An 18,727-nucleotide genomic window follows, 5' to 3' on the forward strand; every position below is an offset into this window, starting at 1 on the left:
GCTTTAGCTCGAGCTACCATCACCGGTGCTCAGTGCATGCAAGGAATTACTCCTTCCGGGTACACATTCACCTCATCTGGGTCAAGTGCAGCACAGTGTGGATAAATTTCTTGCTGAAGGAAAACATGCCATGTCGGAACCCACGACCCTCTGTTTCAAAGGCAAGAGTCAGAACCACTAGACCAAGACGCACCCACAATTATTGCTATTGTTACAAACTTTACAAGTCACTGGTGGCCTATGCGTAGGCTAAATCAGAAACTCAATAATCTGATCAGTATCAATACCCCATTGCTAACAAGCATTCTAATGCAAAGTTTATTTGTCAAGATTTGATGAAAATTATAGAAACTCAATGCCAGTGGATTAGTCTTCATATATACTTCAATACAGAGGATCAAGTGGTCAAATTTCCTTCTGCAGGGTGCTACATAAGCACTTGCCTGAGGCAAGTAAAAGTTAGAGTCGGGAAAGTATTTTGAAGTAAAGACCAAAACTACTTGCCCGAATAGGGCAAGCAAACTTCACACAGTAGAAAGCAAAATTCTCACAGTAGAATGACCAAAATTAGGGTCAATATGATATGATTCATATCATATTGACCCTAATATCTCCCTTGTTATTGTATTTCTTTTTCCAAAATGATTTTATCTTACCTGCCATGACCAAAATTAGGGTATCATAATGATAACCATGACGTAATTTCCTTCAGCAAGAAATTTATCCACATTGTGCTGCACTCAACCCAGGTGAGGTGAATGGGTACCCGGTAGGAAGAAATTCCTTGAATGCTTGAGCGCCTAGGCACCCAGCTAAAGCCGGGTAATAATAATAGCAGGGCCTGCTGGGAGAAGTTTTAAAAACTGAAGTGGCTTCCCTGGGTAAATATACCTATATTATTATTATCCTTTGTCAGTTTTGTTTCATATTCAAAATGAGATTTAAAGGGCAATGGCATCATGCAGTTAAAAACATTCAGCAGCACATAGGAATGACAAGGCTCCACATTAACTTTTTTTGGTGGTGGCCCGTTCGGGCCACCAAAACCTTCAAATAATTTTTTTTGGTGGCCCACTAATAAAGTTTGGTGGCCCGAAAAATATAAAGAAAAACATTAATTAAAAATGAATAAAACAAACTGAAATATTCTGCAATCACTAACACGTACCACTATTCTTTGTACATCTTGTATATAAATCGTGCTTGCTGTTATTTTACTTTGCATAAAACAAAAGAAAAAATGAAGAAAGAAAAAAACAAAGAACAGGTCATAAAAAAAATTTTGAGAAAAACAAAAGAAAATTTAAGAAAAATGAATAAAACAAAATTATCAAAAAATGGGGAAAATTATTATTATTCAGTAGAAACATGTTCTTTAATCAGGTATTTTCAATGGGAAGGGGTATAAATGGTTTAATCACTGAAAAAAATGAAAGAAAAAAATAAAATGGCAATTTGCCAAGTTATCTGGAAAAAACAGTGAGACAATTCCTTCCCTATATTTGACAAAATGATGGAAAAAAAAATCACATGTCATATCAATGAAATGCCTTCCCAAAGTATTTACTTCCTTCAGAGTGGTTTAAGAAGTCATTTGTAAACAAGAAAGAAAGAGCGGCCTATTTATTTTTGGCTCAAAGAGACACAGCTTCGAAATAAACCAAATATCAACATACATACAAATGCACATATGGGACTGTGATGTACTCACCTATGTGTATTAATGCATTTGGAAATCGGTCTTTTTGAGTCAAAAGAGAGGTCATAATTCCTCCTTTTAATGCTTGCAATTAATCAGGTTTCAGTAATATGGACTGTAGAAGGGCATTTCATTGGTGTAAAATGTGACTTTGACGTAGATTTCCAAAGTTCTGGGGAAGATTTCTTAGCAGTAACATTTCGTATCGCAGCTCCCTGGGTCTGAATAGTCTGCTCGTGCACAGCTAGCTAGCTGCATTGGTTTCATGCATGCAAAGCTCAGCCAGACAGCCGGCGCGGCCGGCTGAAGAACAGTTACTGTATGCTAGCGGTAGGCCTGCATACTGTCATGACTATGCACTCTTTGTGTGTGTGTATTTGTGTGTAGATTAACAAAAAAGGCGCATGACGAATTGGTTTGCAATTTTAACTGTAGAAGGTTGATAAATGCATGCAAAATCGGGAGAAAAATTGCGCTACTTTGAAAATTATTGGTTGCCCGATTCGGGCCACCAAAACTTAACATTTTTCAATAATGGTTGCCCGAGATGAATTTTTGGTGGCCCCGGGCCACCGGGCCACCGCTAATGTCGAGCCTTGGGAATGAGTGTTTGGGACTGAACATGTGTATAATACATGTGTTGACACAATGATGGAGAAATGAGATTCCTAGAAAACATACCAAAATGTGCATTTACCAGTTTACATTTACATGTACATGGAAGAGGGTGTGCATGCACAAACTTTCTATCATTTTGCACATAGAAAATTAATGAATCAGATGAACATTTAAACATAATTCGTCATATTTTCAATGAGAATGGAATGGACGACCATGCATCATTTGAAAACTGGAACGGAACAGAAAATGTCATGCAAGCAACTTTGCATTTTTGTTTCACATTTTTTGTGTGAATGAATTATCAACTCAGTATTAAGAAAACATACAGTAGTGCTCAATAGTTGATGAACCCATCAGAAAATGAACATATTTAAAACATATTCAAGTTCTGCAATGTTTTAATAATAATAAATATTAATAGCGGTGTCTTATTGAGTGCACACACCATCAAGAGATGCTCATGGCACTAGCGCAGTAACAGTTCCTTTGGATATCATAAATACATATAACTACTATAAATATAAATGAATTTTACAAAAAGAGAGATCTTAAGTTATTAAAGTATTGTTAAGGTATTTTATTGTTAAGATATTTCATTTTAAGCAAGGTAATAAAATATTGCATTCAATAAAGTTTGTTTCTCTGGACTCGCTAAACATTGTACCAGTAGTGTTGTTGTCTATTTTCTACACTCCACTTGTAGGAGTGCATTTTGTCCTGGGGTTCAATAACTTTTGAGGACCAATATAATTCTCCTGTGATGCTTAATTACTGGGATACTAGTCAGTTAATATTCTGAAGCAATTTCTTAATTAACTAATTGCACGATATGTTCTTGTTTGTATATAGTATTTTCCTTTTATACTGTATATATTATTATGATTGTTTCAGGAAGTGGAGTCCATCTAATGAGGGACTTATAATTGTAGTACCTTAATTGGCCTTTATCATTATTACCATGGAGATCTTGACTGTGATTGGCTGCACAGCCTCATTACCATGGTAACTGCCATTGTGGCACATTAACCACAACTGTGCATCCTTGATAAAACGGGATCCTGCTCCTGTACAAGATTCATGAGCATTACTTATATAATTCCTTATACTAGTGCAATTTTTTTTTCATAAACTCTGCTTTTAAAATCAATTCTAATTCATTTAAAAAAAAAAACCTATCTTTTGTGAAAATGAAAATGTGTTTAAGTTGGGAATGAAGTAAATGTAAAACTGAAGTAAAGAATGCCTACCTTCTGCAATGATGTTTTGAAATAGCCCACAGGTTCTGTTTACATTCCGCATTGCTACAGACATGGCAATCAGCACCCTTCTTCCAATGGACACGGGCTGGAAATATTTGCAATGAAAATGACAGGAGAAATTAAATTGAAAAAAAAAATCATAATAGCATTGTGTCATGTCTGGCTAACAACTTTTTTGGCCCGAGCGCAGACAAACTCAACAAAATAAGTATATAAAGCAGGGCTCCACACTAACCCATTTTTTCTACTGGTCCAACCTATTCATGTCGGACCAGTAGATACCCAGTTTTTCAAATTTTTACTGGTCCGAACCTAAAATCTACTGGTCCCAAAAAGTAAAGAAAACATTTAAAAAAAGGCGCAAGTTTATTTTTCTAGCCTTTCGTGACCCCCCCCCCCCCCCCCGTAAAACGAAGGAATGAAGGACAAAAAGAAAGCAAGACAGAAACGAAGAGAGTAAGAAAGAAAGAAGGAAAGAAGGAAGGAAGGAAAGTCAGAAAGAAAGGATGGAAGGAAAGAAGGAAGGAAGGAAAGAAGTAAGGAAAGAAGGAAGGAAGGAAAGAAGGAAGGACAGTAAGAAAGAAAGAAAGGATGGAAGGAAGGAAAGTAAGAAAGAAAGGATGGAAGAAAGGAGGGAGGAAGGAAGGAGGGAGGAAAGAAGGGAGGAAAGAAGGAAGGAAAGAAGGAAGGAAAGTAAGAAAGGATGGAAGGAAAGAAGGAAGGAAAGGAGGAAGGAAGGAAGGAAGGAAAGAAGGAAGGAAGGAAAGAAAGAAGGAAAGAAGGAAGGAAAGTCAGAAAGAAAGGATGGAAGGAAGGAAGAAAAGAAGGAAGAAAGGATGGAAGGAAAGAAGGAAGGAAAGAAGGAAGGAAAGTAAGAAAGAAAGAAAGGATGGAAGGAGGGAGGAAGGAAGGGAGGAAAGAAGGGAGGAAAGAAGGAAGGAAAGAAGGAAGGAAAGAAGGAAGGACAGTAAGAAAGAAAGAAAGGATGGAAGGAAGGAAAGTAAGAAAGAAAGGATGGAAGAAAGGAGGGAGGAAGGAAGGAGGGAGGAAAGAAGGGAGGAAAGAAGGAAGGAAAGAAGGAAGGAAAGTAAGAAAGGATGGAAGGAAAGAAGGAAGGAAGGAAGGAAGGAAGGAAGGAAGGAAAGAAGGAAGGAAAGAAAGAAAGAAAGAAGGAAGGAAAGAAAGAAAGAAGGAAAGAAGAAAGGAAAGAAAGGATGGAAGGAAGGAAGAAAAGAAGGAAGAAAGGATGGAAGGAAGGAAAGAAGGAAGGAAAGAAGTAAGGAAAGAAGGAAAGTAAGAAAGAAAGAAAGGATGGAAGGAGGGAGGAAGGAAGGGAGGAAAGAAGGAAGGAAAGTAAGAAAGAAAGAAAGGATGGAAGGAAGGAAAGAAGGAAGGAAAGAAGGGAGGAAGGAAGGAAGGAAGGAAGGAAGGAAAGAAGGAAGGAAAGAAGGAAGGAAAGAAGGAAGGAAAGAAGGAAGGAAAGAAGGAAGGAAAGAAGGAAGGAAAGAAGGGAGGAAAGGAGGAAGGAAGGAAGGAAAGAAGGAAGGAAAGAAGGATGGAAGGAAGGAAGGAGGAAGGGAGGAAAGAAGGGAGGAAAGAAGGAAGGAAAGTATAAGAAAGAAAGGATGGAAGGAAAGAAGGAATGAAAGAAGGAAGGAAAGGAGGAAGGAAGGAAAGAAGGAAGGAAAGAAGGAAGGAAGGAAAGAAATAGAGAAAAAAAATTAAAAGAAAGATTGAAAAGAAAGAAGGAAAGAAAACAGGAAGAAAACAGAGGAAGAAAGCTAAAACTATTATCATAAATAATTTGTTTCTTTTTTGGCTCAATTAAAATAGCTACGAAAGAAAGTCAGAAACCAAGTGTATCAACACACACATAAATGCATATGTGGGGCTATATGTATTCAGACGATACCACCCGAGACCCGATCTGTTTGAACCAAACAGAAGTGAAAATTTACCCTTTTACTGCTTACAGATGACAGAGTTACTCCAATTTTTTAGGAAATATGGACATTATAAGAGCCTTTCATGAGTATGAACCGTGAATTTTGACAGTTCTGTGAGAGATTTCTGCCAGAGTTTAGCCAGGCTTCGTTCGTGCGGCCAGTGGAGAATTCACCATGTGGATTGTGTGGCTGACTACATGTACACTGTACGCATGCTGTATAGTACTCTAGTAACACGTGCGATTCATTCTGTGTGTATTCTGTGTGTGAATTGCAGAATTGAACGGGGAAATGGTTTGCTGTGAATTTGACCATTTCTGGAAAAGTTATTGGCCCAACAATGGTTTTTATTACTGGTCATGTCGGACCCTTAAATCTTGCTATTTTTGGAAAAATTACTGGCCCGACAATGATATTTTTTACTGGTCATGTCGGACCAGTAAATCTTCCAATTTCTGAAAATCTACTGGCCCAACAGCGATTTTTACCGGTCTGGGACCGTCGGACCGCCGCTAGTGTCGAGCCCTGTCTAATAAAGAAATGCAAGCGAGCGACACAAGCTAGCAAAACTTAATTATTATTATTATAAGAATCAAAATTTGTGATAGATTTTGACATTATATTCAGAAAATAATGTAATATTTCATCCTTCTCTCGTTTCCTTTACTCTTTCTTTTTTGGTCATTAAAAATTTGGGGGCCCCCAAGCCCACATCTGTATGCCAGTGATTGTGTTTATATTTTAAAAGCTTACATGATGAAAAAGAATTAATTATTCTCAAACAGTTATGAATAAATTAATCACAAAATAGGTGTGCTCTCACATTAAACCTCTCTTCTCTACTCTTTGAGATTTTAGACAGTTGGCTATCCATAGTTGAAGGATAAGTCCACCAAAACAAAAAATTGATTTGAATAAAAGGAGAAAAATCCAACAAACACAACACTGAAAGTTTTTATCAAAATTGGATGAAAAATAAGAGTTACGACATTTCAAATTTTGCTTCATTTCACAAAACAGTTATATGCACATCCTGGCTGGTATGCAAACTGGCAGAATGATGTCACCTACTCACTATTTTGTAATTAATTATAGGAAATGTGAAATATTTTCTCATCACTGTCATGTGAAACAAAATTTCATTCTTCCCTGAGCATGTGGAATTACCAACAGTTTATGGTTGAGTCAAGTTGGTCCTTATTGTCAAATCTGTAAAAAATGAAATATTTATATAATTCAAACAGTAAAAAAAGAAATGGTGAGTGAGGGACATCATCGACTCTCTCATTTGCATATCACTAGGGTTGCAAAATTCCCGGGAATTTTCGCGGTGGAAACTTTCCATGGGAATAAACGGGAATTTATTGGGAATTTTGGGAATTTTCGGCAATTTTCGGGAATTTTCAAGAAGTGTTGGGAATTTTCAAAAAGTAGCAATTTTCTGATATTTATATACATGAATTGAAAGGATTATTCTGGCAGATGATGCTTGATTGTGCTTTGTCAGCAAGTTTCAAGCAAAATATAAATGCTAAGACAGTCAGACAAGGCAGAATTTCAATGAATTTCATGTAAAAGTTGATTTACTGTTTTACTGGTTGAATGGTATGAGCGATGGCAGTACATGTACACTGCAAATGCTTTACACTAATGCCTCTTATACCCCTTTCATAAACCCAATTATGCGGCTAATAGCAGCATAATTTGGTCGTAAAATCGGAGGAGGACCACAGTTATCCGCATTATTTTGATGCTGCAATTATCCGCATTATAGCAGCATCGAGACAAGATTTTGACTTTATGAACGCATTTCCATGGAGCGGTCACAAGGTAAATCTTTTCCAACGCAACCGCATCGGAGGGGGTGTGTGCGGTTGCCATGACGATTATCCTCCTTTTACAGGACGGGCGCTCGTAAAAATAGTGCGGAATATTTTCGGAGTTTATGAACGCAATTTTTATTGAATTATCCGCATTACTCTTAGGCGGCTAATTGGAGGATAGGTTTATGAAAGGGGTATAAGATATTCTCATCTTTTTGCGGATTATTAATAATATTTTATGGCATTATAGTTGTTATTAGCATTATATTATTATTATTATATTATCATCTATTTCTGATTTATTTCTGCATAGCAGAAGTGAGAACTTTGTGCAGTTTTGTGTAGCGTTAATTTGATGAGTATTTAGTTTTCTGGCTCAAGCTTAAAGTTAACTTCAGTTCAATTAACCCTCTTAGAAAGAAAGTAGATCTAGTATTTTAAAATACTAGATCAAATTAAATGAAACTGATATGAGATTGTCATTTAATGACACAAAAGATATGAAATTGATAACAAGTTTCTCAATCTCAATCAAGGTCAAAGGTCATTTGAGGACAACAAACTTTAATAGTGCATTTTTCTACCTTTGCGAAAAATTATTCATCTTGATTGTTTTCAAAGTCACCCATTATAATAATGTTATTTCTTGCCCCCCCCCCCATGTTTTCGGGGGGCATCTCAGAAATAAATTAGTAAATAACTTTTTTTGTTCCTAGACCTGATTTTCCCATTTTTTTACTCAAGCCAGTGCCATAGCTGCTGATGGGATTAGTCTGCTGTGCAAACCTAGTCTGCAGGCACAGACCCTGATTGAAACTGTGATCAAAAAGTGGGTCTCCATGCAAAGACTAGCACATAAAATCTTGCTGTTTTCTGAGCGTTAGGGCCTTCTGTACACAAGGCATGAGTAGGCTGCACATTCAGACCCTTAACTTGAGTGAAGGCTTTGCACAATAGACAAGGCCAAACCCTTCACTCAAGGAAAGTGGTCTGAATAAGCAGCCTAAGGTTTCTGCCAATGACTTGTGTACAGAAGGTCCTTTTGTTCAACAGAAAGTTGTATTCGTGCTAGTCTTGTATGAAGTCCCACTTGTGGATCAAAGTTTCAATAAGGGTCTGTGCATGCAGGCTACATGTAGGGAGCAGTGTTCTCTTAATAACATGCTATTATATAATGGCAGGTTCTCACATAAAAAAAACATTGAAATTTAAAGAAAAATGAAAAAAAAAGTGTAATGCAAAGTATTATTTTTTTCATGTTGAATTGAAAAGCTTCATTTTGTACATAATGCTCCATCATGTTACTACATTTACATATACTATAATGTATTTGATGAATATTTTATACCATGGGCAATTTAAAGAATGAAGAATAGTATAAATACAAATGGAAAATATGATATTTTAGGTTATCAATTTATAATTTTGTATTTAAAAACAGAATTTATCACTTTTTACAGAATTTATCACTTTTTGTGAAAAAATGAAAATTCCCAAAATTCCCGGCAGCTGAAAATTCCCGAAACTTTCCATGGAAATTTTCCAAAATTTCCGGAAAGTTTCCAGCCCTTTGCAACCCTACATACCACTGAGTTGTGCATTTAACTGTTTTGTGCAAAACTTCAAAATATCATAACTTTCTTATTTTACATCCGATTTTGATGAAATTTAATAATAATAATAATACATGTATATTTACCCAGGGAAGCCGCTTCAGTTCCAGAAAACTGTTCTCCCAGCTATTATTATTACCCCGGCTTTAGCTGGGCTGCCTAGGCGCTCAAAGGCGCTCAAATTTGCAGCATTATGTTTGATTTTTCTCCATCAATTCAAATCAATAATTTGTTTGGGTGGACTTGATCTTTAAAGCTTGTGTATAGTTTTGGTAAATCCACCAAAATGCACCTATCACTATTCCAATTGATTGCTAGCTAATATGAATGGATATGCCCTATAACAGTTATGATGTGGAGGATATGAAATGAAAATGTGTTTCACAGGATAAATTTTGCGATTTTACATGGAAATTTAACTTGATCGGGTCACCCGATCAAATTAAAATATCTGTGCATTTTTGTCTTTCAATTAAATCCTATTCCAAATCATGGAATGGGCTGAAACTTTCAAGATATGTTCTTTGTCTGTAACTTTTGGATATCTAATCACTAAATTCATAAGATAAGTGCTTGAATGCCCATTTTTTTAATTTAAAACAAGCATCGCCGAGAGAGGGCGCTATATATCCAAGATTTGAATATTTGAAATTTTCTCAGAGAACTGCAGTTGGAAAAATATCGGTCTCTACGCTTCAGTAAGACTGTCATATTAGATGATATTCGATTATTAATCACATTATCGACCCTTTACCAAAGCTATACACAGGCTTTAAACAACAACTTTAGACCAGAGTTTGAATGAAAACAGAGTTAAAAATATGGGCCAATGAATTTCTTTGCTTACTAATAGTCTTCAAACTGGAAGGAGATGGCTTGCATTCTGGACACTCCTCAAACATTTCAAGACCCTCTTGGATAACTGTCCACTCATCGCTGACCTCCGCTGGAACCTCTGACCCCATGTGACCCTCAAAAAATCTTTTGAGTGCAGGGAAATTGAACATCCTCCTAGTCTAGTGAGCCAAATGAAGTTCTCTCATAGCACTGCCTATAAAGAAAATAACATAAATTCAACAACAAAAATGAAAGAAAGAAAAGGGAAAGAAAAAGTACAATAAAGATACACAACATAATAAAAAACTGAAATTGGATTGCCGATATTCATAGACTACAGACAAATCATTGACACTGCTTAACTTTAGTGAAGAAACATGGAAATCCATACGGTTGGCCTACAATGCTACATACCGTAAGTAACGGTGTATTAACCGCACCTTTTTCTCGGCGGGATAGTAGCAAAAGTCGGGGGTGCGGTTTATACACGGTGACGGGTCTGAGCCAGCCCGCCGTAACCCCTCCCGAACATGTACGATGTCTGCCAGGTCACAACACATCGAGTGGCCGGGCGTAGCCGCCCAGGCAATGTCGTTTTGAGGGGTATGAGGCGCGGGTAATGGGAATCGATTAATTGAGTATTGTCCATAACAAACGCAACCACCTTCATGACACTAATTTTTACTTTATTCTTGATTCAAAGTAGTGAAGTTCCCTGGCTAAGTTAAAAGAGACGCCAAGCATACTCGGTAATATTTTGTCACCGCTGAGCGAGAGTTGAGTGAGCTAGCTTAGAGATTGCGTTGTGATATGGTTATAGTGCGACTTAAGCTGGCGCTATTCAGAGTCCCGTTTCGCGCCAGCTTGTTTTTTTCCTTCCTGTTTGCTTTTCATAAGATACCATGTAAGCCACGCACACGAGAGACGGCACAAAGCCGTAAAAACCAACTGGAAAAAATGTCAATTTCTTTGTTTCTTGAACCTTCCTGTAATCCCGTATCCAAAATTCATGCTAAGACATCAAATTTCTGAAAGTGATTGTGAGATTTTGATGCAAGAAATGTGAATGTTTCTTCCTCCTACGCTGGGAAAGACACAGATCATGATTTGATAAAATGTACTGGCATGACTGGTACTGTATCGTAGTTTGCAATGTAATGGCAGTGCTGTGTGTGTGTACACTGTGACTGTGAGGTGAGTGAGTGTGTAAGTGGCCAATATTGTCGGGACTGTTCTTTCTTTCTAACATTTGTAGATGAATTGATCAAGAACAGCAGATTTCCGCATACCGGTAATCTCTTTGGATACTTTGAAATCTTAAACTTACTTTTGTTTCTGTGAGGTGAGTGAGTGTGTAAGTGGCCAATATTGTCGGGACTGTTCTTTCTTTCTAACATTTGTAGATGAATTGATCAAGAACAGCAGATTTCCGCATACCTGTAACCTCTTTGGATACTTTGAAATCTTAAACTTACTTTTGTTTCTTCGTACCTCAAATAAGCATGTAAATATGATGAAGCGGGGGCTGGTTTATAAGATGCAATGGGAATAATCCAATCTCCACTTACCGACTTTAGGCGTGTTGAGGTCCGACAGACAATCCAATATAACAAATTGCTCCAAATATTGCACGGTCCCAATGACACAAAATCACCACAAGATTATATCACAAAAATAACTTGGCTAGCACAAGCGTATTTGGATTTCTCTTAGTGTAAATGACGGAGAAATAAGGGTAGTACACAAATTTGAAATGATGTGCGGTGGAAGATGAAATGCTTGAATTTTCTCCAAGTGAAATGAAGGAGATCCACACAAGTATATAGTGATTTGATGACTTTCTCAAAAACGCGTGTTTACTGGATGAGAAAACTTTGAGAAGTGGTCGAGAAGAAAGTGGTAGTTTTCATCCCAAATGAGATGCAGGATGCAAAAACAATGAACAAAGAGAGAGGGGAGAGAGAGGTACCAATTCGGAGAATTTATGGTGAGTCACAGATGAATGTGCTCTGCTGAGGGTCATTCTTGACCGCTTGTTGACATGTTTATTAAACAGGGAGTGGAAGTAACTGGTATCGAAGGGTAATGTCCTCTCAAAGGTGATGAGTAATAGAAGGCAAAGTTGAGAAATGAAGTAGGATGAAATTTGGAAAATACTACATCAGCCTCCTCCTAGATCGTTGAATAAAATGAAACGGTCGATAACAAAGAAAATAGTAATAGTCCAAATGAAGAAAATAATTTCTCAATTAAAATGAAAGACTTGTACGAAACGCTTTGGAAAATGCACCTTTCTACCCGAACGAGTTTGTCTGATTTCAGGCTCGGTAGATGATGACGAAGGAATGATGGAGGGAGGCGGAGGTTTAGTGGTTGGTGTAGTAGTCACTTGAGAAGGGTTAGGGTTTTCAGGAGTAGATAAGCTTGGTTGAACAGTGGTTGGAACGGTTGGTGAAATGGGTGATTCCAAATATGCTGGTTTCAGACGGTCGAGACTGATAGTTTCATGTTTTCCTTTGAGTAGAATGGTGAAAAACTTTTCAGCTCGCTTGATGACTTGATATGGGCCATCGTAGGGTGGTTGAAGGGGTTTCTTGACTGCATCATGACGCACGAAGACATGGGTGCATGATGTGAGGTCAGGGTGGACTTGTGGTTTGCGATGTTGAACACGAGTGGGCTGAGGTTTGAGGTTCTCCATTTGTTGTCTCAATCGATGTATGTAGTTGCTAGGGTCCAAATCACAATCATTCTGATTAGGTGCTACAAACTGACCTGGCAATCTTAAAGTTGTTCCATAAACCAGCTCAGCAGCGCAACATCCCAAATCAGATTTGACTGCAGTTCGAATCCCAAGCATGACGAGAGGGAGAGTTTCAGTCCATCGTGGAGAAGGGGTTGTTTTGAGTGACGCTTTAAGTTGTCGATGAAAGCGCTCAACCAGTCCGTTTGAGGCAGGATGATAAGATGTAGTTCGAATTCGAGAGCTACCAAGAAGATGAGTTAGAGCTTGAAAGAGGGAAGATTCAAATTGCCGACCTCTATCGGTGGTGATGGTTGAGGGAGCACCGAAGCGAGATACCCAGTGTGAAATGAATGCTCGGGCAACAGTCTCGGCTGATATGTCGGGAATAGGTATTGCCTCAGGCCATCGAGTGAAACGGTCAACACATGTGAGAAGATATGTATTGCCATTCGAAGGAGGAAGTGGTCCCACGAGATCGATGTGAATGTGATCGAATCTAGCATCAGGTGTTGAAAAAGTACCTATCGGTGTCTTGGTGTGACGGTGTACTTTACAACGTTGACACTGTATGCAAGTTTTGGTCCAATTTCGAACATCTTTGTTAATTCCAGGCCAAACAAATCTGTCTGTGATGAGTTTTTGGGTAGCATTGATGCCAGGGTGAGATAGGTTGTGAAGAGCATCAAATACAACTCGTCTGAATTGAGATGGAATGTAAGGGCGAGGATTGGTAGTTGAAGTGTCGCATAGGATAGTAGAGTCAGAAGTAGGAAGAGGTAGAGGTTCAAGTTTGAGCGAGGTTGAAGTGAGTTGCTTGAGTTCCTCGTCATCCTCCTGGGCAGCGGCAATAGCATTGAAATCAATGGTAGGAGTTGAAGTGAGGGAGTTGATTTCCATGCGAGATAGAGTGTCTGCCACTACATTGTGTTTTCCACTGATATGCCTTATATCTGTGCTGAATTGAGATATGTAGTCTAGGTGTCTGACTTCGCGTGGTGAATACCTGTCAGGTCTAGCATTAAAGGCATGAGTGAGGGGTTTGTGATCAGTGTAGATGAAGAATTGTCGTCCTTCAAGTGCATGTCTGAAGTGACGAATAGTGAGATAGACAGAGAGAAGTTCACGGCCGAATGTGCTATATCTTGTCTCAGCTGGCTGCAGGCGTTTTGAGAAGAAGGCGATGGGTTGCCAGTCATCGTCAATGTGTTGCTGCAACACACCTCCAACAGCAACATCTGATGCATCAACCATAATGCAGAGTGGGGCATTAGGTTTTGGGTGTGAAAGGAGAGTAGCTTGAGCGAGAGCTGTTTTCACTGAGTTGAATGCATTGAGGGCTGCATCATCGAGATGGATTGCTTTGTTTTTCTGCTTGCATGCCAATAGATCGGTGAGTGGTTGAGTGATAGTTGCACAATCAGGAATGAAGCGACGATAGAAATTGACTAGTCCTAGAAATTCTCTGAGTTTGCGGAGAGAATCAGGAACTGGGAAATCGTTGATGACTTTGACTTTCTCGGGAAGAGGGCGGATGCCATTATCATCAACGATGTGTCCGAGAAAGGTGAGAGAAGATGCGCCGAATTCACACTTGGCTGGGTTGATGACGACGCCATATTTCGAGAGTCGAGCGAAAAGTAGCTGGAGGTGTTGCTTGTGCTCCTCTTCATTTTCGCTAGCGATGAGCAGATCGTCGATGTAGGCGTACACAAATGGAAGACCACGGGTTACTTCATCAATGAATCGTTGAAAAGTTTGTGCGGCATTGCGTAGCCCAAAAGGCATGCGTACAAACTCAAATAACCCAAAGGGTGTGGTGATGGCTGTTTTGTGTACATCTGCTTGATCGACAGGAATCTGATGATATGCTCGTACGAGATCGAGTTTTGAGAAAACTCGCTTGCCTGCTAGGGCAGATGTAAAGTCTTGGAGATGGGGAATGGGATATTTGTCGGGCACTGTATTCCTATTTAGTGCACGATAGTCTCCACACGGTCTCCAGTCTCCTGGTGTTTTCTTGGGCACCATATGAAGTGGGGATGCCCAGTTGCTGCTAGACGGTTGAATGATGCCTAGTTCCAGCATGTGGTCGAATTCCGCCTTCGCGATATTGTACCTGTCGGTTGCTAGGCGACGAGGACGGGATGAAACAGGAGGGCCTTTCGTCACAATGTGATGGGTGACGGAGTGCTTGATCTCAGCCTCCTTATACACAGGGCGTGTGATGTCAGGAAATTTGTCAAGAATAGATTTGTAGGCAGCTTGATTTTCTGGCTTCAGAAACATAGGGCTGATAGGAGATGAAGAAAGGATGCCAGTAATAGATAGATTGGTAGAAGAGTCGATAAGCTTGAGATTGCGCACATCAACAAGAAAACCAAAGTGATGAAGGAAGTCTGCCCCGATGATAGGGATAGGAATATCAGCAATGATGAAAATCCATCTGCAAGCTCGACGCAGGCCGACGTCGAGAGTCAGGCTTCGCTCTCCATAAGTCGTAATGCTTGAGCGATTAACTGCTTGTAGATAGAATTTTGATGAAGGATGATGTTTTTCGGCTTTTGATGGAGGAAGAACGCTAACTTCAGCTCCTGTGTCGACCAAAAAACGAATTCCAGTTTTCCTATCAGTGATGTAGAAAAGGCGACTCTTTTGTTTGCTGCCAGTTGGACTTGTCGCCGCTAGTCGCTGGCTTTGTCGTTTCCCTGGTTGGTCTGTTTGAAAGTGCAAGGAGGGGTGCACTTCTTTGCCCCCTTTCCAAAACGCCAATGGTAATAGCAGTCTCCTCCCACATGTGATTGAGGACTCTTGCTACGCTGCCGGCTTTCTTTCTGGCGAGAGCCTCGTTCACGGCTGCGACCTCGGCTCCGATCGGTTTGTTGCGCCGACAAATTCTGGACAAGAAGGGAAAGCTGTGCGATCTGAGCTTTCATCTCTGCCATTTCAGGATTTGAAGAGGGTGTGGCGGAAGAAGAAGAGGGAGACAGATGTGCTACCTGAGAGTGATGAATGGGGGAATGGGTTTCGAGAATCTTGTCGGCTAAGTCAGCAAGCTTCTCGATTTCCATGGAATCTCGGGTTGAAGCCAATATGACTTGAATATTGGTGGGCAGCCTCTGCAGGAATAGTTGTTTCAGAATGTTCTCCTCGAGGGTGTTGGTTCCCAACAACTGTTTCATTTTTCGGAGCAGCTGAGAGGGTTTTCGATCTCCCAGCTCCTCCGAAATCAGAAGTTGGTGGAGCCGTTTTTGTTCTGATGCTGATGTTCGTTGTATGAGTTGATATTTAAGAACATCATATGGGTTCTCCTTTGGGGGAGAAATGAGAAGATCTCTGATTTCCTGAGCGTACTCGGGTTCAAGTGAGGCCACAATGTATGCGAATTTGGTTGATTGTTTGCTGATGCCCTTTGTTAGGAATTGAGCTTCAACTTGGGTGAACCAAATAGTAGGATCATTTGGCCAGAAGGGAGGAAGTTTCAGTTGGACGTTAGAAATAGAAGAGCTAGCTATCGCGTCGGAAGAAAATTGCTCGTCAGTCGACATGGTGATACTGATAAGTATAGATGAATGAAGAAAGGGAGATAATAATTAAAACAATTTGAAGAAGGATGACTGCTCTCAGCACGTTGGTCGGATTTAGATCACGTCGGGGTCACCAGTGAAGCGGGGGCTGGTTTATAAGATGCAATGGGAATAATCCAATCTCCACTTACCGACTTTAGGCGTGTAGAGGTCCGACAGACAATCCAATATAACAAATTGCTCCAAATATTGCACGGTCCCAATGACACAAAATCACCACAAGATTATATCACAAAAATAACTTGGCTAGCACAAGCGTATTTGGATTTCTCTTGGTGTAAATGACGGAGAAATAAGGGTAGTACACAAATTTGAAATGATGTGCGGTGGAAGATGAAATGCTTGAATTTTCTCCAAGTGAAATGAAGGAGATCCACACAAGTATATAGTGATTTGATGACTTTCTCAAAAACGCGTGTTTACTGGATGAGAAAACTTTGAGAAGTGGTCGAGAAGAAAGTGGTAGTTTTCATCCCAAATGAGATGCAGGATGCAAAAACAATGAACAAAGAGAGAGGGGAGAGAGAGGTACCAATTCGGAGAATTTATGGTGAGTCACAGATGAATGTGCTCTGCTGAGGGTCATTCTTGACCGCTTGTTGACATGTTTATTAAACAGGGAGTGGAAGTAACTGGTATCGAAGGGTAATGTCCTCTCAAAGGTGATGAGTAATAGAAGGCAAAGTTGAGAAATGAAGTAGGATGAAATTTGGAAAATACTACAATGAGAATTTTTTTTTTTTTTTTTAGTCCAAAGTTGGGGGTGCGGTTTATACACGGGTGCGGTTAATACACCGTTACTTATGGTAAATTAAATGTTTTAAATCATTTTCTGGTTAAAGGCCATGCAAACTCATTATATTATCAATAACATTCACAATTAACATTCCATAATAATAAAATCAGGATAACTGACTTGCTAGTTGAGTTTCAGTTTGAGACAAATAATCATTCTTGTGGAATGTTAATGTTGTTTTTGTTTGGCAATTTCTCCTTAAATCCTGCTCTGGAACTTCCATGCATCATCCACAATTCCACATCATCACTACCATCGTCATCATAAAAAAAATCAATTAATCATGTAGTAAACATTTCACTCAATAAAAATCTATTTTTTCTAGACCTAGATCTATACGAACATTTGTATAAATGTAACATACGTTAGATCAATGAACTAACAGTTATAACGATATTTCAGACAAGCCATCAGTTTCGCTTTGCCATATCAAACTTTGACTTTCTTTGTTAAACTTCTTAACTTGCCTTCCAAAATTTGTTATGATCAATATTTAAACGAGCTAGGTCTAGATCTACACATTGATTGAATTTCAACGTTTTTGTTTTCTTCTTCTTCAAAGACTTCATCTTCTTTTTCAGTTTTACATTCAAGATGTCTGATGTCCATGTCTGGCCGGGTCTGGACTAGACTTCGGTACCTAGCAAGTTTCTTCGCGGGATGCGCCGGCGTGGATTTACGCCAAGCCCACGCTGATCCGGAAATTACGAGACCATCGACAAGTAAGTTTACTCAGTCATCATTCAATGAACAAGGTTATGATTTTTAATGTGCCTAATTGTCCTGTAATCATCAATTTCAGACTCCATCCGTGAACCTTAAAATTCAAATATGTATACTTTCCACAAGCGATAATTTCAATTCCAAATGCAATATCGGATATCGCTGTTAAACTTACCAAATTATTACTTCGAGTTCGAATCCGAAGGAACGTCATCACAGCACAGCTGACAGCTACAGGTTTATGTTTATTGTCCGTATTTAGTCACAAGGGGGCGATGTTTGTTTTTTCCGTGACAAGCCCACATTTTTTGCAGAAGAGGGGGAAATCACAATCAACAAAAAAAGTTGTCAAAGATCAGTGAGGGGGGGGTGGCAAGCGGATACCCCCCGCGAACACCTGCCCCGGGTATCACTTCCAGGCGACGCAAAAACGTTGAGAAGAAGAAAAAAATAGAAAAGGAAGTGAAAGTGAAGAAAATGAATATTTTAAAAGTGGTTGAAAAATTGCAGCGCGCTCAGTTATTATTATTTTTTTTTTGGGGGGGGGGGTATCAGGGGCTTGAGAAATTTTAGTCGTTGGTTTATTTAAAGGAAAAGTCCACCCTTCAAAAATGTTCATTTGAATACTAAGAGAAATATCCAACAACCATGATACTGAAAATTTTATCAAAATCGGATGTAAGATAAGAAAGTTACATGACATTTTTAAGTTTCGCCTAATTTCACAAAACAGTTCCTATGCACATCCGTGGTCGGTATGCAAATGAAGGAACTGATGACATAACTCACCATTTCTTTTGTATTTTATTATATGAAAAATGAAATATTCTTATTTTCTCCTCCGTCCTGTGACACAATGTTTCCCAAAAGTTTTCCCTGAACATGTGGAATTACAATTGCTTAACATTTTATGGTTCAGTTAAGTCGGTCCTTATTGTCAAATCTGTAAAAATAAAAATAGGTCCCCCATTGTATAATTCAAACAATAAAAAAACAAAAGAAATAGTGAGGGTCATCGTCGAATCTCATTTTGCATATGACGGCAAAAACTATTTTGTGAAAAATGAGCGAATCTTAAAA

At 39.1% G+C, this 18,727-nt stretch overlaps 2 protein-coding genes across 2 annotated transcripts in view; both read right to left on the reverse strand.

The window, feature by feature from the left end:
• The window catches only part of LOC121429461, a 44,178-nt gene extending 26,311 nt beyond the window's left edge, over positions 1-17,867 (reverse strand). The window contains exons 1-3 of the mRNA XM_041626478.1: positions 17,823-17,867; positions 9,809-10,012; positions 3,568-3,664 (exon numbers count right to left, since the gene is read on the reverse strand). Of these exons, the coding sequence (XP_041482412.1) occupies positions 3,568-3,664; positions 9,809-9,968 (257 nt within the window). The 5' untranslated portion in view covers positions 9,969-10,012; positions 17,823-17,867. The remainder of the gene's footprint in view (positions 1-3,567; positions 3,665-9,808; positions 10,013-17,822) is intronic.
• On the reverse strand, positions 15,226-16,089 carry LOC121430256. Its single transcript, XM_041627533.1, has one exon. It carries the CDS (start codon positions 16,087-16,089, stop codon positions 15,226-15,228), a length of 864 nt encoding a protein of 287 aa, XP_041483467.1.
• Positions 17,868-18,727: the final 860 nt, after the last annotated feature.

Source organism: Lytechinus variegatus, chromosome 16 (genome assembly GCF_018143015.1).
Source record: "Lytechinus variegatus isolate NC3 chromosome 16, Lvar_3.0, whole genome shotgun sequence".
Taxonomy (NCBI): Eukaryota; Metazoa; Echinodermata; class Echinoidea; order Temnopleuroida; family Toxopneustidae; genus Lytechinus; species Lytechinus variegatus.